Genomic DNA, 26,287 nt, shown 5'->3' on the forward strand with positions numbered 1-26,287 from the left:
ACGGTGCAGCGAGTAAGTGTGCAGACGTTTTCAGACGTGCTAATGGTGACTGTGTGTTGAAAATGGCTCAAAGAACACACATCGATGACGTTATGAGTGGTAGAATACTAGGGCGACTGGAGGCTGGTCAAACACAGCAGGTCGTAGCACGGGCCCTCGGTGTGCCACAAAGTGTGATCTCAAGATTATGGCAACGGTTCTAGCAGACAGGAAACGTGTCCAGGCGCTACAGTAAGCGACGTCCACAGTGTACAACACCACAAGAAGACCGATATCTCACCATCAGTGAACCCAGACAGCCACGGAGTACTGCAGGTAGCCTTGCTCGGGACCTTACTGCAGCCACTGGAACAGTTGTCTCCAGACACACAGTCTACAGACGATTTAACAGACATGGTTTATTCACCCAGAGACCTGCAAGGCGCATTCCATTGACCCCTGGTCACAGGAGAGCCTGTAAAGTCTGGTGTCAAGACCACAGTACATTGTCATTGAAACAGTGGTCCCAGATTATATTCACAGACGAGTCCAGGTGTAGTCTGAACAGTGATTCTCGCCGGGTTTTCATCTGACGTGAACCAGGAACCAGATACCAATCCCTTAATGTCCTTGAAAGGGACCTGTATGGAGGTGGGATTATGATTGGTGTACGTACACCCCTCCATGACTTTGACAGAGGAACTGTAGCAGGTCAGGTGTATTAGGACGTCATTTTGCACCAGTATGTCCGCCTTTTCAGGGGTGCAGTGGGTCCCACCTTCCTCCTGATGGATTATAACGCACGGCCCCACCGATCTGCCATCGTGGAGGAGTACCTTGAGACAGAAGATATCAGACAAATGGAGTGGCCCGCCTGTTCTCCAGACCTAAACCCCATCGAGCACGTCTGGGATGCTCTCGGTCGACGTATCGCTGCACCTCTTCAAACCCCTACGACACTTCAGGAGCTCCGACAAACACTGGTGCAAGTATGGGAGGCTATACCCCAGTAGCTGCTCAACCACCTGATCCAGACTATGCCAACCCATAGTTGTGTACGTGTACGTGTACATGGTGATCATATCCCACATTCATGTCGGGGTACAGGCGCAGGAAACAGTGGTGTTTGGTAGCACATGTGTTTCGGGACTGTTTTCTCAACTTATCACCAATACCGGGGACTTACAGATCTGTGACGTGTGTGTTCCCTATGCGCCTATCCTATTAAGCGCCAGTTTTGTGTAGTGCCACGTTGTGTGGCACGACATTCTGCAATTATGCATTTATGAGCATGTGTGTAGTGTAACTAAGGTCTGTGGCAAGTCAACTGTTAACTCTGGAATATGACAAAAATAAATGAAATATTGTCCAACACAGTCACCACTAGACTTTACTACGTAGACAAGAAATAAGCCCTGTTCTCTTCCTCTCTGCATCAGAGCTGCGAATCAGCTTTACTAACAGCATATGTGTCAACAGGAGCATTTTATAAGTTATGTTGATAGTTTCGTACATGAGGCACAATAAACATTGATTGAGACTTAATTCAAATAAATTTAGTGCCACGCACTGACAAAAACTTTCTAAGCCTAGGTACTCACCCATGAGTGCTAACGTACTTCCATGAAATTTTTGCTCATCGTCAGCCGTATTTAGCAAATCTCGTGGAGTACCTAGGGCACATCCTTCCTCCAAGTCGCAGTCAAGAGTCAGTTCCCATACAATGGCTTTGGGAGGCAGGCGACTGTATCGCATCCAGCTGCACGATTTTGAACGGAGCTAATTGGCTTTCGCCAGATCCCTCACCACATGTCTGACCACGTCATGTTGCAAAATTCTAAATTATTATATAATCTGCATACAATGTGAGTCTCCCTTTAATACAGCCCGCATCTCGTGGTCGTGCGGCAGCGTTCTCGCTTCCCACGCCCGGGTTCCCGGGTTCGATTCCCGGGGGGAGGCAGGGATTTTCTCTGCCTCGTGATGGCTGGGTGTTGTGTGCTGTCCTTAGGTTAGTTAGGTTTAAGTAGTTCTAAGTTCTAGGGGACTGATGGCCATAGATGTTAAGTCCCATAGTGCTCAGAGCCTTTAATATAATATTTTTAAACTTCCAATCGCCCACCACCCTAATAACTCGTAATTTACAGCTCGTTATTTCGCATCATAGTCTGTTTCTATCGTTCCTCTTTACATTCAGAATCTCCCTTTCTTGTGGATGGGGAAGGAGGAGGTCTGTGGGGTGAAGAGGAAGAGTGATACCCGGTCTGTAATTGCTCGCTCAAGGAAAAAAACACATCATTGTAAATGGAATGCTCTGGCTGTGTGCCGGCCACCACTGCTCTGCTAAAACAACAGCCCGAGATTACAGTTTTCTTGAATCGTGTTGCCGTCTCCGACTCTCCACGGCACTAAACGGCGCCTCCACAGTTCCATCTTGACACGCAGCCTAGAAGTACACATTCCAGTGCGCGCGCTTGACGTGGTTAAGTGCAGCCTCTTCCGATATGGCTTTGCAATGCGTTGCTTTCTTCCGATTGAGCTTTTTATGTACGACACGATATTCAGTCTTGTTTCACTTAATGCCAGTTTCGTGCTAAGCCTTAACATAGTTTTACATTGGAGTTTTTGGGGAATGAACCACAAATTAAGAATGAGTAACTGGAGTTTTTACCAATATTTTTTTCAATTCTTTTTAGGTAATGAAGAACCGCGAGCTGCGTTATTTTATATAATCCAGTAGGTGATCTTGTACGGGAGGTTTTTGGTAACTTTTTCGGCATATGGAGTCCCGGTAACTCACTTGATACTGGTACTCATAGTGAGAGGAATTTAGTAGTATTTTATATACTTGATAGGTATTTAGGAATTGTTTATTTTTAGCTTTCGTCCTTTCTAGATGTCACGGAAGCGTTTTACGTTTTTTTATCCTATTTTATATTTAACGTCCGCTACTTAGCGAAGGAACTGTTGACTATGAGCGCTGGGTCATCCCATTCTCTTTTCACGATCGCAACATGACTTGATTTTGTGAGCATGTTCACTCCGCATATCTTTGTACTTAAGCTACATTGCTTACCTTAAAAGAGTTTTCATTTATTACACCGACCTACATAGGGAGGAACGATCACCACGAAAAAATAAGGGAAATCAGAGCTCGTAATGAAAGATATAGGTGTTCATTCTTTTCGCGCACTATACGAGATTGGAATAACAGAGAATTGTGAAGGTGGTTCAATGAACCCTCTGCCAGGCACTTAAATGTAATTTTCAAGGTATCCATGTAGATGTAGATGTAGATGAATTTGTACACGTTGCACCTGATGATGCAGCTAAAATGCTGCAAAACCTGTCGTGCTTATTTATAAGGGACTTGGAGTGAAGCGATCTTATCTTCAAAATCCTACCTTTCAGTTACATTCCAGTTTGGATCCTCTTAAATTTTTGATGAGATAGCATTCACCTACAAAAAGGTGAGAAACTGAAAGCTGTGAGAAGACTATTCAGTTCTTATTACAATGCTATTCTTCTTCCTGTTAAAGTTTAGGTAATTTTAAACAAATCAGTGTGTAGCTGTGAGCCAAACATGTTAGAATTTTAGAACGAGGTATATGGAACATCTTACAGCACTGAAAAGTGATAGCTATCACTCATAATTTGCTAAGCACTTGTTGGCAATGTACCATTACACAACAAACATACGACTTGATTTAAAAATTCTTACTATCTCCCTCTCTGTCTGTCTGTCTGCCTCTGTGCCTCTTCATCACACACACACACACACACACACACACACACACACACACACACACACACACACACAAAGGTAAACATGTCAAATGACAACAGTGAAATCGCGCGCCACTCATCAAAGAAACACGCAACGACACAATTGAACATCATATAGCTTTTGTAACTCGTGAACACACGACAGAAACTTTGTAAATTTCTGATAAAACACGGGAAATGCGTGTGTAATAGTTGAATCAAACAATAGCAAAATAAATAAGCGTTTTTGTACATCTAAAACAAGGGAAGCAGGGCTACAGCATCACACCCTAAATGACACGATATACATGTATAAGAAACGGTCAGATGAAAACGAGACACATATAAAAAAAAGTAAGTAAGCTTTCTATTACTTCAAATGTAATCGCCATAACTGTTAACACATGTATCCGACTATGATACAAGACAGTCAGTGCCCTCTTCGAAACATGTTTGCGGTTGCCTACGGAACCGTGATTCTACCCTGGCGTCCGCTTTTCCTTCCGAAGCAAATCGGTGGAGACGAATATCTTTCTTCAGGGCTCCAAAAATATGGAAATCGCTTGGGGAGACATCAGGACTGTACGTGGATGTGTAAGGGCTTCCCAGCGACACTTACGCAGCGTACTTGAAACAACCTGCTAACAAAATGTCCGCCCACATGTTGCCAAAGTTGTAAGTTCTACATATTGTCCGACGCTAAGAACGCTGTGCAGTCACAAGTGTGACACATTCTTAGAACAGAGTATTTGTTCCGGGGTTCCCGAAGAGACAGTTCTGATGCGGTACAGATAACACACGCATCGCTGTGTGGGAGTGAAATGGTGCGGCAACAGGAGACGTGCTCCAAAGTTGAAACACGCGGCACAGTACGATTCATGTGAGCAAAACGTCTCATTTTCACGCTGATTCACCTTGAAATTATTCCGTTATCTGAAATAAATGCAATATCGCGTTCAGTCGTACTGAAAAGGTGCTAATAGTTTCACAGTAAATCAGGTGCAATTTAGACTTTTGTCAACACAGTCGTTTTGCCTTTCGTGCCTAAGTTCGGAGTACGCTTCCAGTTACCGTGTCCTTTCACTCCTGTTACCTGCACCGCAGCACAATTATAACTGCTGGAAACCGAGAACAAGTGTTCTCTTCTGACAATGCGCCATTCTTGTAGCACAGTGGTCTTAGCATGGTATACAATGTGTAACCTAGAAGTCCCCTCGTACTTTGACAATCAGTGAGAAATGTGGGAGCTGTTATAGATCGCTGAATAGGGAGATTTGTTGCCAGTCCCGTAGAAATATTTCACTACATGGTGGTGGTGGTGGGGCTTGCATTGGGGAGAACATTGGGAAAATTGAAGAGGCTTCCTCCTGGAACTGAAGATGGGCACTGATCCTTGACCATTCTTTGCCCATCATCTTTTCCCTCAAATATACTGGCAGTTGCCTAATAAGTACCTTCATTAACTGACTTTCAATAATCGATTCGTCAATGAGCTTTCTTCTAATGCCGTTAAAAGCATTTTTGTCCATTTTAAGGTCTTAGATCTATTAGTTACAACGTTAGTTTTTGTTATTCACAATCCGACCAACATTGGCCCATAAATTACCGGGAAAAGTCAGCTCAGTTCTTAAAATCTTACTTGTGCAGAATCGTCTATTTCGCGGCTTCTGCCTCTAAATGTCCTATCAAAAATTGAATTTTCTTTAGGTAGAGCTTCTTCAAACTTTCTTAAAATACAATCGGACATAGCTCTCCCTCCGGCTTGAAAGTGGGAGACGACCTACCACGCGACTACCACTTATTAAACTCAATTTCACTCACCAGTCACTCATGAAATATAGCAATATTCCTTTAATTGGATACGGGCACAGCGTTTCTTTGTTACGTATCTCAGGATCCAGCGCATCAGCCGTACCTCTTGTAAAAACTAATACGGTTTTATTTCCACCATGTCGATTACCAGTAATAGCCTTTATAATATTTGGACTCATTTGTACGTGCAAACGGCCCTCTGCCCGTTCTATCTTTCCTAATAATACGGACTTTTCAACACTATGCTCTCACCACAGTGTGAACACACTTTGTTTTTTACAATGCTCTTCATGCATTGCAATCCTCATTAGCCTGAGACTTCCAATTATTTAGTTCCTTTTGCCCTTCTTCTACCTGTTTAAGTGTCGGGTTCAAATATATATGTACTTTTATGTTGTTCACACGATTTCCGCCAATACCTCCTGAACAGATTCCGAGGATTCTTAACGCTCTAGTTCTGTTTTTTCAACAATTTGTTGTCTAATAATAATATTATCCATCTTTATTTCATCTGTCACTTTGATTTTTATATTACCTATCTGCTCACTGAGTTGTAATGTGTCTTGTTTCATATGAACCACCTCCACCTCTCGATTTGCGCATTCGAATACGTGTTCGCAGCCTAAGTACTCGGTTGAGTTTTTATATTATCGAATTGACTAGTTAACTCGTACTTGGGATCGTCCATTTTATTCAGAGTTAATCGAGTCCCTAATGGCACGCCCTCATCTTCGGAACTTTCTTCTAATATTGTTAATACTGTGTAAACATTTAATCCTACAGAACACAGTTGCACTGAAGAGCCAAAGAAACTGGTACACGTGCCTAATATCATGTACGGCCCCCACGAGCACGCAGAAGCCCCGAAACACGATGTGACATGTTCCCGACTAATGTCTGAAGTAGTGCTGGAGGAAACTGACACCAATGAATCCTGCAGGGCTGTCCATAAATCCATAAGAGTACGAGGAGGTGAAGATTTCTTCTGAACAGCACATTGCAAGGCATCCCAGATAAGCTCAGTAATGTTCATGTCTCGGGAATTTGGCGGCCAGCGGAAGTGTTTAAACTAAGAAGAGCGTTCCTGGAGCCACTCAGTAGCAATTATGGACTGTGGGGTATCGAATTGTACTGCTGGAATTGCCCAAGTCCGTCAGAGTGCACAATCGACATGAATGGTTGCAGGTGATCAGACAGGATGCTTACGTATGTTCCACCTGTAATAATAGTATCTAGAAGTGTCGAGGGTCCCATATCATTTCAACTGCACATGCCCCAACCATTACAGAGCCTCCACCAGCTTGAACAATCCCCTGCTGAAATGCAGGGTCCATGGATTGATGAGATTGTCTCCATACCAGTACACGCCCATTCGTTCGATACAATCTGAAACGAGACTCTTCCGACCAGGCAACATGTTTCCGGCCATCAACAGTCCAGTGTCAGCGTTGAAGGGTCCAGACGAGGCATAAAGCTTTATGTCACGCAGTCATCAATGGTATACGAGTGGGCCTTCGGCTCCGAAAGCCCATATGGATGATGTTTCGTTTAAAGGTACACATGTTGACACTTGTTGCTGCCCCAGCATTGTAATCTGCAGCAATTTGCGGAAGGGTTGCACTTTCGTCACGTTGAACGATTCTCTTCAGTCGTCATTAGTCCCGTTCTTGCAGGATCTTTTTCTAGCCGCAGCAATGTCGGAAATTTGACATTTTACCGGATTTGTGATATTCATGGCACTCTCTTGTGAAGTGGTCGTACAGGAAAATCCCCACTTCATCGCTCCTTCGGAGAAGCTGTGTCCCATTGCTCATGCGCCGACTGTAGCACCACATTCAAACTCACTTAAATCTTCATAACCCTCCATTGTAGCAGCAGTAACCGATCTAACAACTGCGCCAGGCACTTGTTGTCGTCCACAGCTCGTGGTCGTGCGGTAGCGTTCTCGCTTCCCGCGCCCGGGTTCGATTCCCGGCGGGGTCAGGAATTTTCTCTACCTCGTGATGACTGGGTGTCGTGTGATGTCCTTAGGTTAGCTCGGTTTAAGTAGTTCTAAGTTCTAGGGGGCTGATGACCATAGATATTAAGTCCCATAGTGCTCAGAGCCATTTGAACCATTTTTTGAACTTGTTGTTTTATATCGGTTTAGGCGTTGCCGACCGCAGTGACGTATTCTGCTGTATTTTTTTTTCTTTATTGGAATTTCATTCCCATTCCCCACATGGGCAGGGGAGGGCTGGCAGCGGCACAGTCCACCACTCTTCAGCCAAAGGGCTTTACAAATATAGAAGGCGTACTCTTACGTAAAAGGGGGACATAAAAAACACTGTAAATGGAGATGATGGTAGTTAAAAGACACACTAATATGGGGACATGCACTGGGAGACAGTTAAAAAGTCGACATAATGTTGAAAAGAACACAGCTGGCAATGTGTAGCGCACTTAAATAACACTGGAGGCAAAAACAAGTTAAAAGTCGGCCACAGTATAAAAAGCACACAAACAATCATGGACTATATACAGGTCGAGCACACAATTAAAACCACATCACCTGATGACACTGTATAACGGCACCGAACACAACACTAACGCAGCACACTTGATAATTAATTCTGCCTGTTTACATGTTTCTGTGTTTGAACACGCATGCCTATACCAGTTTCTTTGGTTCTGTATACTACTCCAATAAAATGTGTTCAACAGTCCTACAACACGTCACGTAAGTATTCTCAGAACCACAAATTCGGCTTTACTCACCCAACACGAATTGAACACGCAACTAAAACGTAACTGTCGATGGTTTTCTGGAGCGTGGCTGCCGGCACCAGTACGCGACATCTCGTGGTAGTTGTGCGCTCCCGGCTGCCTGTAGGGACGTCGGTTATTGGTGAAACAACCGGTTTTCGGTTATGTCGTTTTCAGGTTAACCTGACTGTGAAAACCTCTCAAAATAACTGGTTTCTGAAATAACCCATTTTCGGTTTTTATTCGTTTTATTTCCTGTGATAAACGTAGAAATGGAACAAAGATTGAAACAATTTCACTCTCTCAGTTTCAAGACACATAGAATAAAAAAGAAATTAAACAGGCAAATAAAAGAAAACTTAATTCACCATTCGCTACTTTTCTCCGAAAGTGGTAAGTTGTTGAATACTGCAAACATCACCATATATTGATTCTAATTTTCTGAAACTCTGTTCAACAATCATGTTGGTAATCGGGGATCTTACCACTAATCGGGCAAAACGAATAATTAGTACTACTTGGTGAAAACTGAGGTTGAAGAACGCTGTTTCTCGTGTTAATTTGCCCGTTTTAAAGGGCTACTAGCTGATAAAGGCATATTGTGTAGACACAAGACAGTATATGATGAACTACTTTCCACTTTAATTCTACACTATGAATGAACTGTTCTTAGGCGTTTAAATTGTTACTGTTACTATAATTTCCTTCCTCTTTCATTATCTCATAGAAATGGCAGACAAATCTTTAATGCCGGCCGGAGTGAACGTGAGGTTCTAGGCGCTACAGTCTGGAGCCGAGCGACCGCTACGGTCGCAGGCTCGAATCCTGCCTCGGGCATGGATGTGTGTGATGTCCTTAGGTTAGTTAGGTTTAATTAGTTCTAAGTTCTAGGCGACTGATGACCTCAGAAGTTAAGTCGCATAGTGCTCAGAGCCATTTGAACCAAATCTTTAATCTTTTAAAGCGAATGAAGAATTGCACTTCATTGCTACGCCACTTCGTAAAAATGTTTCCAGACTACGGCTACCGCCATTCTGCAATACAATGGGGGAAAGTCTTGCTTTCTATCGGTGTTGTTATTAAAATAGCACGCAGCGCTTTTCTCATTTTCCATAATAACGCAATGCAGATATTTCAGACCAGTGCAAATCTTACAAATAAGCAATACTCCTTTTTTTTTTTTTTTTAAAAAAAAAGGCTTATTCGAAAATGGGAAGTATTAATACCGCTGGTATGGCTAATTGATATTTCGGTTTTTTACTCGGTTATTAGTAAAACTTAAAAAACCCCTATTACAACAGAGACCAAACAAATACCGAAAAATACCGTTTATTCAGAACGGAAATACCGGTATCAATTTTTACCTGTCGGTTTTTCCCGTCCCTAGCTGCCTCCGGATGCGATAAGTCATCGTTGACTGCGCTCGGCTGCTATCACCAGGACGCGTTGACTCGTGGTCTATGTCTGCACCCGGCTGCTACGACCTGGACACAAAATCTCGTCGTCTACAGTGCCCGACTGCCATTTCCAGGAAGCCAAGCCTCTTAGCTGTCTGCCCAAGGCTGCCACCAGGGAGCGAAGTCGCATAGTCGTCTATCTCGAAGTCGCTGTCGGACAGGTGACTCTCTTTCGCGTCCTCTCCTAATCCGCCTCTCTCCAGTCCTTTCTGATGTCGCCAAGTCTGCTGCCACAGTTCCCTGGATCCGATGAAAGAAGCTTGGTTATTCACGACTTTCTTTCAGTTACTCCGTCACATAGTTTTCGGAATTCTTGCAACCACAGCATAACAAGCAGCTAAAATTTTAATTAAGTTCAGCTAAATGCACTTTAAATTCAATCAGCAAGTTCGCTTGTCGAGAGAGACTAACATGGAGGAAATTGCACTCTTTTGTTGTGGTAAAATAACTGGATGTTACGTTTATTTCGGTGCCTTTTTGCTGTAAGTTATAAATTACTTCTGGGATAGTGATTAAGCTTTTGTAAAATTCAAACCTGACAGAAAATCCTCTGTTAATCTGATAAATTCAAAATGCTTCAAATGGCTCTGAGCTCTATGGGACTTAACTGCTGAGGTCATCAGTCCCCTAGAACTTAGAACTACTTAAACCTAACTAACCTAAGGACATCACACACATTCATGTCCGAGGCAGGATTCGAACCTGCAACCGTTGCGATCGCGCGGTTCCAGACTGTAGCGCCTATAACCGCTCGGCCCACCCAGGCCACCCTTATAAATGTTAGAGAATGGCGACCCTGCTTCTCTAACATTCTGCGTGGTTTCTGTTTGTTCTAAATTGTGTCTCCCTACCACTTTCGCGCAACGACGCTCTGAGCGTGTTTTTTAGGGAATTGACCAGTTTGAACGTGGAACCTGTTGCTGGTAAGGAGACGCCAGACCACACATGACATGTAGAGTTCAGAAGAGTTCAGTGAGACTAGCGGTGATATAATCAAATACTTAATGATTTCAGTGTCAGCTCCTCTGCACTCCCTGTAAACGAATCTTAATACTAACTAAATTTAGTGGAAGGGGTTCAAGGCTTTACTATTTTTTGTTAGCTGGTAAAATAACGTCGAAAAAGCAGTTAAGTTTACCATTGGAAATTTTATTCTACTCACAAAACATTGTTTATAAATTGCAGTATTGATAAAAGTAAATATTTTAAACAGGATGATAAAAACCAACTGCGTTCAACAAAAATGTGAATGAATAGTCCCTGAATGGGTTTCAAAGTTCTACAATGGATCGAAGGATGACCTATGCCATATCACATCTATAATCTAGATTTTAGTCAAGTTTCATAAAAGAGAAAACTATCAAAATGGTCTACAGTGACTCACAATTATCTTTAATTACTTATCTAACTTGTCGTAAATTACAGTGGCTGATGTGGCTTCTCAATAATTATACAACAGAAAAATCATCGCATTTCAGATTTTAACTTCTAGTAGCAAATGTGAATACCACGAAGTTTAATTGACGATCGACACTTGTATTACGTAAAAAGGTGATGTAACAGATGAGACGTCTGCAGTTCTGAGTGAAGCCTTATGGCGGCACCGCGTACGTTCATTACCTTGTCGGTGTTTAGGCAGTGTCAGGGGGCGGCGGGCGGTGCAGCTCCACGCACCTCGCCGTCTCGGAAGCAACTCCTATCTTAACTTCTCCTTACTACAATTTACCGAAGTTGGTTTAAAAAAAAGGTAGCTGGCTGTGTTTTCAACTGACCAATCAGGGTCTCAATGTTAACTTTAAACTCCGCCTACAAAAAGTCTGTGTATCCAATGAGAAACGTTATACTTTTCGTGGTGGGGCAATGTTTTTAACGTTTGCAACATAACAGAGACGCGTATAGTCTCACGCTAAAACTTTCAGCTGGTGTGGTCCTTTTAGTGTTAGTGTAAGATCTATACTGTTCTTCTGGAGGGCTCTATCTTTTAACATGGGCTGGGGGGTGGTCCTGGCGGTCGGCTGGCAACGTGGGTGTCCGTCCCTTATCGTAGGGCCTCCTAGCCTACACGACTCTGCTATCGGCTACTGTTCTCGTTTCTTCCCTCGGAACTGCGTCTGTTTCACGGTGGGAAGGTATGACATGCATTTAGGCGTTCTTGTGTTAGTCTGTGGTATTCCATTTGCTCACTCGTTGATCGTATTACTTTGGTTAGTTTAATGTCAGGATTTATTCGGAGCTATGTGACATACTGCCGGATTTGCTATCATGTCAGGGTTTTCATGGAAGGTGTTGGATTTGCCTGACACCTTACACTACGTCTACATGGATACTCTGCAAATCACATTTAAGTGCCTGGCAGAGGGTTCATCCAACCACATTCACAATTCTCTATTATTCCAATCTCGTATAGCTGGTGGAAAGAACGAACACCTATAACTTTCCGTGCCATCTTTGATTTTCCTTATTTTATCGTGGTGATCGTTTCTCCCTATGTATGTCGGCATCAACAAAATATTTTCACATTCGGAGGAGAAAGTTGATGATTGGAATTTCGTCCGCCATGGAAAACTCATTTCTTTTAATGATGTCCATCCCAAATGCTGTATGATTTCAGTGACACTGTCTCCCCTGTTTCATGATAATACAAAACGTACTGCTCTTCTTTGAACTTTTTCGATGTTCTCCATCAATAATATATAGTAAAGCTCACACACCGCGCAGAACTGTTCTAGAGGAGGACGGACAAACGTAGTGTAGGCAGTCTCTTTAGAAGAACTGTTACATTTTCTAAGTGACCTGCCAATAAAACGCAGTCTTTGGTTAGCCCTCCCCACAACATTTTCTGTGTTCCTTCCAATTTAAGATGTCCGTAATTGTAATTGCTAGGTATTTAGCCGAATTTACGGGCTTTAGATTTGACTGTTTTATCATGTAACATAAGTTTAATGAATTCCTTTTAGCACTCATGTGGATAACCTCACACTTTTCGTTATTTAGGGTCATTACCAATTTTTGCACCATACAGATATCTTTTCTATAACGTTTTGCAATTTGTTTTGATCTTCTAATGAGTTTACTACTCGATAAACGACAGCGTCATCTGCAAACAGCCGAAGACGGCTGCTGAGATTGTGTCTCAAGTCGTTTACATAGATAAGGAATCGCAAAGGGCCTATAATACTACCTTGGGGAACGCCAGAAATCGCTTCCGTTTTACTCGATGACTTTCCGTCAATTACTACGAAATGTGACCTCTCTGACAGGAAATCACGGACCCAGTAACATGTCTGAGACGATATTCCACAAGCAAGCAATTTCACTACAAGCAGCTTGTGTGGTCCTGTGTCAAAAGCCTTCTAGGAATCCAGAAATACGGAATCAATTTGAAATCCTTCGTCAATAGCACTCATCACTTCATGCGAGTAAAGAGCTAGTTGTGTTTCACAAGAACGTTGTTTTCTAAATCCGTGTTGACTGTTTGTCAATAGACCGTTTTCTTCGAGGTAGTCCATAATGTTCGAACACAATATGTGTTCCGAAATCCTGCTGCATATCGACGTTAATGATATGGGCCTGTAATTTAGTGGATTACTCCTACTACCTTTCTTGAATATTGGTGTGACCTGTGCAACTTTCCAGTCTTTGGGTCGGATCTTTCGTAAAGCGAACGGTTGTATATGATTGTTAAGTATGGAGTTATTGCATCAGCATACAATGAAAGGAACCTAATTATTATATAGTCTGGACCAGAAGACTTGCTTGTATTAAGTGATATAACTTGCTTCGCTACTCCGAGGATACCTATTGCTACGTTACTCATGTTGGCAGCTGTGTCTGATTCGAATTCTGGAATATATAAATGCCCACGTATATGAACGGTGTTATGTTTGTTGTTCTTAGATTGTAACACCATGACATATACACTATCCTTGTAAAAGTTACCTACAGATGAATTAAACTACTGCCGGCCGGTGTGGCCGTGCGGTTCTAGGCGCTTCAGTCTGGAACCGCGTGACCACTCCAGTCGCAGGTTCGAATCCTGCCTCGGGCATGGATGTGTGTGGTGTCCTTAGGTTAGTTAGGTTTAAGTAGTTCTAAGTTATAGGGGACTGATGACCATAGATGTTAAGTCCCATAGTGCTCAGAGCCATTTGAACCAATTAAACTACTACTACTACTATTATAACAACAATTACTAATACTGTTATTATTATCATCTCTAGTCTAGAAAATAGCTCTCTTCCTCTGAAAACTAGCGCTGATGTTCACAACAGCAATCAATACTAGCCACTGGTCACAGCCAGGAACTGATATACGCTACTGTTTGTGAAAACTACAGCACCAAGAGGGAGACATATGATTACAGAGATATTATTACACAGATTAGGGGCAAGACAATATACATGTGATTATAATTACAGAACTCTACATGCACTCTGACGGTGAGGATTCAGTGCGGTGGAAGACGCCATGTCAAGGAGGAAGACAGGAAGAGAAGAACCGACCATATCCCAGACATATTCGATGGGCAACAGATCAGGTGAGCGTACAAGCCAGGAAGTTGTGGAATGTGCTGTTCTTTGAAGAAGACATGCACTTGCCTCACCACCCTTGGATGGATATTATAATGCTGAAATATGGCATATGGAGCTTCCTGCAAGAGGGACAGTGGCTTGGTTGCTGATCAGATTGCCTTAAATAAGTAGAAGATGAGATCATTTTATCTTATAGGCAATGGGTGTCCAAAACCATCAGACTTGGCGTTTGTCCGCCATGCCGCTGAACAATGCAGTATAGCCGATTGCTTTCATCGCGGCAAAATTTAATACGTTCGCCGTCACTGTAGGGCGAGCTGATGGGGAACACGTGTCCATCGCAGTCTGGCGAGTTGTTGTCAATGGAAGCCGACCTAATGACAAGCATGGCCTTCAGCAGACTGTTGAATCGTCGGTGCAGGCATGTCCACATCCACAGCAATTCGAGCCGGCACTGTGAACGATGCTGTTCTGTCAATCACTCCATATGGCTGCCATCCTAGGTGTGGTCACACTCTTGTCCGGCGTCCGGTCGTTGATACAAGCTACCCTTTCCTATTCGCTGGTTCTACCAAATCCCGCAGCCTGTGGCGCGATCGTCACACAACGTGCTATGAGAAGGTCTTACAAATCCCAGCAATCATTTCGAGTGAGGAGAGAATAACTATTTCAAACGAGTTTAACAATTCTTGATTGCGAGTTTAAATGCATGGTAGATCTTGATAGCACGACTTGGGTCGGTACCTTTCAATTAAATATTGATTTCCCACGGGCCCTGCACGGAGCCGAGCCTTCCCGAAGTGTGACGGAAAAGCCTACTAAGGTGACGTCACAAGTTCGTTGGGGGGCCCGTATATTTCGCTGGCCCCGGTTTCCACACACACATCACTGTTGTTAACAGCGTGCCTTGTACGTGCCACAATGTCGCGGTAGGACAAACCCGTTTCCCGAACGCCAATCACTCTGTGCCGTTCGAACACATGTGCTGATAATGCGCCGTCTGATTATCGACGAATCATACCGGTACACGCTTGAACGTTTTCACTTATAAGGAGGCCGCGCCATCTCAGCATAATCGCTTTCGCTAAGATTTATGGCATGTGTAGGGCTTGGCGAGATTATGGAAATGACGGAAGTGGGAGCTCCAAATGGCTAAGTGTTTAGGAAAAAAATAGCATTTCTGGCGCGGATCGATGGAGGCTTGAGCCATTTGTGTTTCCGGGCAGCGGTTGGCACATCGGGAAAAGTTCAGTATGGTAGTAAAAAGGGTCGTGGGATCGGGACCCTATGCAAAAAGCTCTTTTATTTTCAACTTTTACGTCACATATATTGAAAAGTAAACATAAATATTTCTCAATATATTGTATGTGTTAATATTTACACGAAAGGCATGAAAAGGAGAGGCAGAGGAAAATTGGGGGTAGCAAATCCATTGCCAAGAAATGTAGTTACAGCATCCACGAGAACTCAGCGATCAAATTTCCAGCACAGGGCTGTAAGGAGTACACGACAAATTCGTACATAAAATTAGACCCTTTTATTATTATACTGTTGATGATTTACACACCTAGGGTTTCATTCATCGTAGAACAAGGCATCTTACACATGTTACTAACGCTTCAGTTTTACGGTTATGGGATTATTTTTAAAGTTTCTGTAGGAAAACAAACTTCACTTAAATTCATCAGAGGTTGTCACTCATTGCACGGTATGCAGCAAACCACGCCTAACGCTGCTGGAAGGGCGAAATGAAACTAATGGCATACGAATTCCTGTACGCTGCAATTACAATCCCTTGTTGGAAAGTTATTTGCAGAGTTGTCGTGGACGCTGTAAGTACAATCAATTCTTGAAAATTTATTTCAAATGGTTCTATTGACTCTAAGGAATATGGGACTTAACATCTGAGGTCATCAGTCCCCTTGACTTAGAACTACTAAAACCTAACCTAAGGACATCACACACACATCCATACCCGAGACAGGATTCGAACCTGAGACCGTAGCAGCAACGCGGTTCCGGACTGAAGCACCTAGAACCGCTCGGCCACAAAGACCGGAAGATTTATTTACTACTCTAAACTTTCCTTTGCCTTTCCATTTCATGCCTTTTATAAAAATATTAAGAAACTGGTTATATTGAACATTTTGGTTTATTTGCAGTGTAGCTGGCGTAAAATCTGAAAATTAAAACAAAAGCTCCTGTGTAGGGACTCGAGCCTACAACTCTCTGTTTACCGGAGACATAAGTGGCTCATAACGCACTCGACCCGCGACCATTCTCATAATGCCTCATTTTTATTTATTTGTTTCTTTATTAACGTTACAGAGTGGCCCACCGCCTTTGTAATCATAGTGAGTTATTTGTCACTAAAAACTAGTAACAAACCTGCAGAGGTTAGTTCATCGTCTTTCTCTGTAGCTTCTCTCAATGCTGTTAGTTATTCTCTGTTTCACGAAACAGCTTTATTAATCAAAAAAAAAAAAATTTAATACATGAAGTAAATTTTGGAAAAGGAAAACAAATTTAACCATGTTGTCAATACACTACTGGCTATTAAATTGCTACACCAAGAAGAAATGCAGATGATAAACGAGTATTCATTGAACAAATATACTAGAACTGACATGTGATTACATTTTCACGCAATTTGGGTGCATAGATCCTGAGAAATCAGTACCCAGAGCAACCACCTAAGACCGTAATAACGGCCTACATACGCCTGGGCATTGAGTGAAACAGAGCTTGGATGGCGAGTACAGGTACAGCTGCCCATGCAGCTTCAACACGATACCACAGTTCATCAAGAGTAGTGACAGGCGTATTGTGACGAGCCAGTTGCTCGGCCACCATTGACCAGACGTTTTAAATTGGTGAGGGATCTGGAGAATGTGCTGGCCAGGGCTGCAGTCGAACATTTTCTGTATCCAGAAAGGCCCGTACAGGACCTGCAACATGCGGTCGTGCATTATCTTGCTGAAATGTAGGGTTTCGCAGGGATCGAATGAAGGGTAGAGCCACGGGTCGTAACACATCTGAAATGTAACGTCCACTGTTGAAAGTGCCGTCAATACGAACAAGAGGTGACCGAGACATGTAACCAATGGCACCCGATACCATCACGCTGGGAGATACGCCAGTATAGCGATGACGGATACACGCTTCCAATGCGCGTTTACCGCGATGTCGCCAAACACGGATTCGACCATTATGATGCTGTAAAGAGAAACTGGATTCATCCGAAAAAATGACGTTTTGCCATTCGTGCACCCACGTTCGTCGTTGAGTACACCATCGCAGGCGCCATGGTGCTGCAAACGTTGTCGAACTGTTCGTGTTCGGAAACGTCCCCATCTGTTGACTCAGGGATCGAGACGTGGCTGCACGATCCGTTACAGCCATGCGGATAAGATGCGTGTCATCTCGACTGCTAGTGATACGAGGCCGTTGGGATCCAGGACGGCTTTCCGTATTACCTTGCTGAACCCACCGATTCAAAATTGTGCTAACTGTTGTGTTGGCAGAAGAGCCAACTCCGTGTTACAAGAGGAGGCCGAAATGCACGCGTTTTAGCTCACGCAGGCTGGCATGAGGAGGGAAGGACTCTATTGACGTGAGGTCTGGAGCATGACAAGGAATTAGAATTCAGAAAGTGGACGTAATTAGTTTGATACCTAACTTTAATCCATTAATGATGAACGTCGCTCTTGACGGTACATGATTCACAATATTATCTGTTCAGAACAGTAACTGAATATGGCGCCTTGCTAGGTCGTAGCAAATGACGTAACTGTCGTCTCGGCAAATGAGAGCGTATGTAGACAGTGAACCATCGCTAGCAAAGTCGGCTGTCCAACTGGGGCGAGTGCTAGGGAGTTTCTCTAGACTAGACCTGCCGTGTGGCGGCGCTCGGTCTGCAATCACGGATAGTGGCAACACGCGGGTCCGACGTATACTAACGGACCGCGGCCGATTTAAAGGGTACCTTCTAGCAAGTGTGTTGTCTGGCGGTGACACCACACTAACAGTCATTGGATCTCGACCAACGCGAGCAGCAATGTCGCGATACGATAAACCGCAATCGCGATAGGCTACAATCCGACCTTTATCAAAGTCGGAAACGTGATGGCACGCATTTCTCCTCCTTACACGAGGCATCACAACAACGTTTCACCAGGCAACGTCGGTAAACTGCTGCTTGTGTATGAGAAATCGGTTGGAAACTTTCGTTATGTCAGCACGTTGCAGGTGTCGCCACCGGCGCCATCTTTGTGTGAATGCTCTGAAAAGCTAATCATTTGCATATCACAGCACCTTCTTCCTGTCGGTTAAATTTCGCGTCTGTAGCACGTTATCTTCGTGGTGTAGCAACTTTAATGGCCAGAAGTGTAGTATTTTCGTCTTTTTATGTAGATTTTTTCAGTGCTGTTAGTTGTCCGTTTTACAAAACAGCTTTGTTAGTCGAAAAAAAAGTGATACATAATGTAAATTTTGGTAAAGGAAAACAAATTTTACTATGTTGTTAAAAAGAAAATAATAGTCGGTAGGAAAGATTTTGATGGAAAAAGAGGTTCCTTTACCTGGGTATTTCAAATGGGAGGGCTTCAGTAAATACTTCGAACCTGTCTCACCTGAATTAGCATATTGTATTATATTGTGCTGTATTAGATAAACGGCTCGTACCTTGCGCACCTTAAGCAAAAATGCTATTTTTTTCTTGGAAGCGCTTGGCCATCTGGAGCCCCCGGGTCTGCCTCTTTTATTTCTGTCCAGTTTGCTTGGAAGAAAACGGCGATGTCGGGTAGCCGCAGTCCCCTTGCTGATTTGACGTCTCCGCACCGACTGAGCGTGGCGGAACACTGTCCTGTCTGGTCGCACAAAAGAGGACGCTGCTGAGTCTGCGTTAATCAGTTATTATGATTCCACTATTCCCCACACCCTTCGAGTTTGGAGTGATTCGGAACACTGCTTCTGGGTGCTGCGCTTTTGGCGAACGGTAGCGTGTGACACAGTGGCTGGCGTCCCGTGCCGTAAGGAGCCGGTGGCGGATGAGCGTTGTGGCCGTGCGCAGGCGCGGCTGGCTGGCGGAGCCGCTGTACGAGTCGAGTCCGGGCCCCGCGGGCTACGTGCCGCCTCCCCCCGAGGTGTACCTGCGTCGCGCGGCCAGGCCCGCGGTGGGCGGCCGCCGCCCGCCCATGCCGCAGTCGGCGCGCCCCGGCCCGGACGCCTACTGCCCCAGCTACGCCTGGGGCCGACACACGCCCGCCTTCTCCTTCCGGAAGCGCAACTCGCCGCTCGTCATGGCCTTCTTCCTGCGGGAGGACAACCCCTGACGCCGGCGCCGCCTCACTTCACCTTATGTTTCCCGTGTCCCTCTAGTAAATCAGTAAAGTACTTTTACCGTGTGAAAAGTTCATTTCCTCCGCGCTGTGACCGCTCAATGTCATTCAATACGTTCACGACGACATCCCTCGATTCACGTTAGCACTCGTGGTGTCACTCGCCTTCATACATGGCAGTGGACGTTTGAAAATTCGTGACTCTAGCTCAATGGTCGTCAATTGATTCAAATGTTATTCCCGGCTGACTCTTAATTCAATTACTGCCGCGGGGGTGAGGAGAAAAAACACATCCTGGTGATACCAGCATTATGCGTATTTAGATGTTCGATTAATCTGAATGGTTTGCAATGTTCCAGCGACTCTATTCGAACTCTATGCTGATGTACCGACAAGGACCATTTTCGCAGATAAAGATGCAAGTACGTAATGGATGTTCAGTTTCTCAATATAGTTCGTCGCACTGACACATTGTACATCCGCTGTAAGAACAATTTCATGCATATACATTTTTTGGTGTCCCACAATATTGGTTGGCTACATATTATGACGATGCGTTATATACAACTTCCACAGATATTGTTTATCATGTAGTCAAGACTACGTAATGTAGCCAAAATCGTGGATAAAATTGAAATGTAGTTTTTCTATTAACACTTTTCTATTCACTAACTAAATATGAAATATGAATCGGGATTGCAAGTGATGATCCAATCCTTTTCGGTGAGAGGCACCCACTTGCCTTTCTCATACTGTGGCATCAAGCAGTCAGGCCTGCAAGATGAGTGGTTTGCCAAGCGAGTGGAATCTTCCTTAATTTATCGAGCAACATGAATTCTCGTATCTTACTATTTAGTTACAAATTATCCTCCTGTATGAATAATACGCAACGGAAACACGCATCTGACTATCAGTGATTTATAGAACTCTGACTGTACACTACGCACTGGCAATACCACATTTACCTTTTGTCTTTGATTTAACGGCTTTTATATAAATTCGGGACATTACAATAACATACAATTTAATGAAAAAAGGCCACCAATCTCTTTCTTTTCACTATTTGATTTATTCCTAAACACACAAATTCTACAACCTACAACAAAATCACATGAGAAATTCCGCCCAGTGGGCATGGCTTTACGTTAGTGAATCTCTATACTATGGTCTCGTAATCTATTTACCGCAACAGTGCACTCCCTGGATCGGATGGTGGATCTTTTATTATACCTCACACTTCGCCTCTCACAATAATCCTCACGAAACTTTCCTCCAGATCGAGCGATACAGAAGGAACAGGCATACCCACAAATCTTTCGAAACTACCTTGCTACTCCCATGCAAAACACACATACCCAAATTACAAGACATACACAACACAACAATATGAAATATTACACAAAGAACGGTTACAACTTCATCACTTTCCGCTTTCCCACTTCAATCAATATTTATCCCAGTTTCACACGACACTGCCCCACTTTGTAATTTCTACTTTCCTAATGTGAACTCTGGAGATAAACGCACGTCTTCCTGTGCAATGCAAGCCATGTGGCGTTGCTGGAAAAACGGCCGACTCACCTTGATTCTCTCTCAGAGTTTAAATTCAGCGTCACACGGAATGATATTTCTTAAATACTTCAACTTATGATACACACGCTATTTCTTAAATATTTCAGCTTATTGTACACACGCTATTAATTCTTAAATATTTCAGCTTATTGTACACACGCTATTAATTCTTAAATATTTCAGCTTAAGCTCACGGAAGTATCTCAACTTATATCTACACGTGGGCTCTTTGTGACCGTTGGTTTACTACAATCCCCTTAAAATTACCTGCCTCACTTTGTAATTTTCCCCCCAAAAGGTCCTGTGAAAGAGAAATTATTAATTCTAACTACTCTTAAATATTCCACATCCATACCATGCCTCCACTCTTTCATTCCGGAGCACAACAAAAAAACAGGTCTTTACAGCAGATGGTTCAGCGGCAGAGTACCTGAAACATGGCCGTATTCCGATTCTCTCGCACCTCTCTCGAAGTGGGAGAAGCACCCTGCTACCTTATTGGTCAGCCACATTTCAGACGCTCAAAGCTCTGGTAACTTCCATCTCTTTGGTCTCACCAAAGGTAGCCAAAGGATCGACTCAAAGATGATCATATATTCCGATTCACTATCTGTGGTTAGCAGACGACCATACATTCATTCCTTTCACAGATCTCACCAAACTGGATGTAGGGATTTATTTTGAGGGAGTGCACATGTGATCAATTAAATAAATTGTCATTCTTTCCCACACTGGTATCCGGCTTCGCTGTATTAATTGAAATTGAGTTACTTTTACACAAAAAATGTGTTGTTCTGACAAGAATTTCGTACCTATTTTCAATGTTGGGCGGTACTGTACCCTTTCACCACCGGCTACCCATGCAGAAAAAAATGGCACGGTACTATCCTTGCAATGCGAGGGTAGTTCCGAACATTTTTTTTTTTTGTAAGAAAATTGTATTAAAACAAACGTAGCAATTCATCAAAATAACCAGGAGGAGACCTTAGCCCCTGGTGACCTCAAATTGACGACCAAATGTTGTTACTTTACCAAATTGGCAGTTGTAGCATTATTGTACTCTCCACAATCCGGAGTAGCGTACACATACAAATTTACAAGAATATACATGACAAATAAAACATCACATAGAAATGAAAAAATAATCTTGAGATAAAATTTTGCTTTAGTTACTGGGATCTTCGTTATTTTTATGAGTAATCCAAATTTCAATAATTCTAAAACAAATAAAAAATACTTTCTCTGTTGTCACACATATAGACGACAAGAACTTGCATTTCGACTAGCCTTCGTTACACTTTAATGTGAAATGTCACCACTGTGATAATAAAAATAAGTGGCTTCAGTCAAAACACCAACAAGATTATTACTATGGACGACATCAAAATACATCAGTTAATTCCGATATTTGTTGTGCAATGCAAACTCTAGTCCCCTGTGACAATCTTACTGATCAATGCTACATGAACCGCTACGTTAGTATTACGCCACTGGCTTATAATTAGAGCATCATTGTACCAAATATTCTAATAAACATGCTACGTGAACTTGATAACCCAGAACAGACAAAAAACAAACACTAACTATTCTAAACACAAATGTTGATGAAATACAATTACACTTGCTGTCCCTTCAAGAATGAAACACACAAAAAAAACATTTACACAATCACAAATACATTATTCCCTATCTTGCGAGTCACACGGAAACCTTTCATTCTGTGATTTTCTTGTGGTCAAAAAGTTGCTGATAGTTTTCCTAGAACCACTGTCTCGGTGTCAAAGCTCTCCCATGGTTACCCGGACGAAAGTCTTTGAGTCACTCAAATCGGCATTTTGAACACGCACTGGACAGTAAACTGTATCTCACATTAAACACAAATGTCATAGTCACTGTCAGAGTACCATCCACACGAATCTGTTCGTCCAAAAAAATGGCCCTACAACTACTATTACCCACGGTTCTGTCCTTTCAGTTCATGGTGTAATTAAAAGTCGTAAGTTTCAACAAACAGCACTTATTCCCGCACCAGTTCAAGAAATGTCTCGTACTACAGACGCAAATGTCAATGTCCCACTCTAGTTTCTTGCCTTCATACAATAATTGTTCACCAAACGACAACTGTCCTCTAAGTATACCAAGTGTCCCACGTGCAATTCACAAAGCACACTTAACAAGTCACTGCCAAAAGTTTATGGATCCCACCATTCAGTGGTCAAGACAAAACAAAACGATCGTCCTGTCTGCTAAAGACAAAATCTTTTCCACCACCCACAACGTGGAAACACCAGTCCTTCACTTTCCACATTATGGAAAGTCGCAGTCATCTTGTTTCACGGCTCCACAGTCCAGTACTAGTTATTAGCTGCTGGTAAAAAAAATGCTCGCCGGGCTCTGCCGCGCCTCGTCCATTCTGCAGTAGCGCCGCTGCGCGCGCCGTTGAGCAGAAGAAACCACCCGCTGTTGCCTCCGCGGGATACCTTCCCCTGTCGTAAGGGTGGCGGAACTCATGAATGGCCAGTGGTACGTGCGTGTCGCCCCAGGCCGTTGACCTGCTGTAGCGGGCGCGTGGAGTGTACCCCGTCCGACAGTGGAGTGGGGAGTGCCGCGGCTCTGTCGCCTGTCGCCATGGCATCGTCAGCTCGGCCCGCTAGCGGCATGGGCGTTACGACACCCAATCAGTTAGCCTTCCGTGCATCTCGCAACAATACAGACAAAAGGAAATTCTTACATTAAAATTATACACCCTAGTTTTCTACTCATACAACATCAACATTTATCTCTTTTCTATAGACAGCCCATACTCGTGCTATTCATTGTACCTGTCGTCCCTCATACAAAACATGAAAGTGTAAAAAAAAAAAAAAAAAAAAGGAATAATAAACAATCTATACAGCTCATAATTACAATATCAAATAGTAGGCTACTCTAACATCCTATCACAGTGAAAGTATTAGAAACTTTATCCTAAAACTACAATATACAATGAACTTTTGTGCTCGTGACAGACTGAAATTAATACCCCTTGAAAGTGTTCTAACAAAAAAATAAGAAATAATCTACACAGCTCACAATTACCTACCACAGGTTATTAAATATTAAACTACTTTAACATCCTAACACAACAAACATTTTTAGAAACTGATGACTCTAAATCTACAACATACAATGCACCTTTGTGCTTGTGACAGATTGAAATTAATACCACTTGAAAGTGTTCTAACAAAAAAAATAAATAATCTATACAGCTCACAATTACCTACCACAGGTTATTAAATATTAAACTACTTTAACCTCCTAACATAATAAACATTTTAGAAACTGGTGACTCTAAATCTATAACATACAATGCACCTTTGTGCTTGTGACAGATTGAAATTAATACCACTTGAAAGTGTTCTAACAAAAAAATAAGAAATAATCTATGCAGCTCACAATTACCTAACACAGGTTATCAAATATTAAACTACTTTAACATCCTAAGACAATAAACATTTTAGAAACTGGTGACTCTAAATCTACAACATACAATGCACCTTTGTGCTTGTGACAGACTGAAATTAGTATCTTTCTATATATTTTACCTTTTTATTATATATAACAACATTTCTAGGACATGTATGAACCATCCACATGATGTCAGATCCTGACCTGCCATCGAGGTTCATCCCAATCAAACAATACATAATAATGTTGTAGTTACAGAACGGTAGCATCCCCTTTACAGGAGTGTGCGCATTGATCACACTACTCTACGACTCTCACTCACCAGACATCACATTTTCCCTCTCATTCAATCCATAGATACACTAACAGAATAGGTCTAGAAGTCGGCTAACCTTAACACCACCACACTCACGACAACATACCATACCTTTGCTCCCTTATACTTATAACACCACCACACTCACGACAACATACCATACCTTTGCTCCCTTATACTCAACCACATAACACATGAAGCTGTTCCGGAGATAGCTTTCCAGTCTCCGAATTCGTCCTTTCACTCTGGCACCTCTCTCCATCGGCTTACCTCCGCATTCACTTCATGCTAAATATCAACTTAGAATTGCGACATTTCATCTAAGAAACAAAAATTCACAAATTATTCAACCTGCAAAATAACTGTACACATTCTTGGTACCGTTTTGATTAGTTATCCTGGTACCAGGCTTCAACAACTACAACAATAAATATTATTTTTGCCAAATCGCAAATGTTATGCTAAGAATTAGATCTTACACTTATATTACATCTTACGTCAGTGTCCCACAACGTTCACCATCTGGATCTCATACTCCCTTTATGTCCTTTCACATTGTGCAGTTGTCCTCATCTCTTCATTCGTATTTCGGCTCTCCGTCCGTCCATTACTCCATTTCCTGGTCTTCCTTCGCCATTCGCATCAATCTCTATTGCAGCATACATCTAAGACATCTCCACATTATTCAATTCTACTCACCTTTATTTACCACTGTTTCATCACGTCGAATCTCTATCTATTAATCACACTGCTTCGCGTCGCTTCTTCCCTTACCTATCACCTTTATTCACTACTATTTATCACGTCGCTTCTCTATCTACCATCTTTATTCCCTCATAAATCATCACGTCGTTTCTGCTTGATCCTTATTCATACGACAAAAAATACGTACATACACCACTCTGTCGACTCCTGTTCATGACTCATTTGACCAGTCTATTCCGTCATACTTCCTGACGTCCCGCCTGAAAATTCTTATGTTCGATTTGACCCTGCACAACGTTACACACCACAAATAAATACACTGACTATCTACCATAAATTGCCTACTTTAGATCTATCCTTAACTTTTCCATAATTTGATGTTAGAAATGTGATGAAGCCCACGAGACTGTTTTCCCTTGATCGTCTCAATCAGTACAGCATTTTCATGGACAATCCGCCTCACTCTGAATGGTCCACTATACACAGTAAAGAATTTGCTAGTTAGGAATCTGTGCTTCTTTGATAATCGATGAGTTTTAATTAGAACCTTGTCTCCTACTGCCAATTCGATCTTACGGATCTTTCCTTTCTGCTTCTCCTGCCTATCCTTAGCTGCTT

General features: G+C 42.8%; 1 protein-coding gene across 1 annotated transcript in view; it reads left to right on the forward strand.

Moving 5' to 3' along the window:
• The window catches only part of LOC126481880 (outer dense fiber protein 3-like protein 2), a 42,828-nt gene extending 23,205 nt beyond the window's left edge, over positions 1 to 19,623 (forward strand). The window contains exon 4 of the mRNA XM_050105839.1: positions 19,362 to 19,623. Coding sequence (XP_049961796.1) covers positions 19,362 to 19,623 — 262 coding nt within the window. The remainder of the gene's footprint in view (positions 1 to 19,361) is intronic.
• Positions 19,624 to 26,287: the final 6,664 nt, after the last annotated feature.

Source organism: Schistocerca serialis, chromosome 5 (assembly GCF_023864345.2).
Source record: "Schistocerca serialis cubense isolate TAMUIC-IGC-003099 chromosome 5, iqSchSeri2.2, whole genome shotgun sequence".
NCBI lineage: Eukaryota > Metazoa > Arthropoda > Insecta > Orthoptera > Acrididae > Schistocerca > Schistocerca serialis.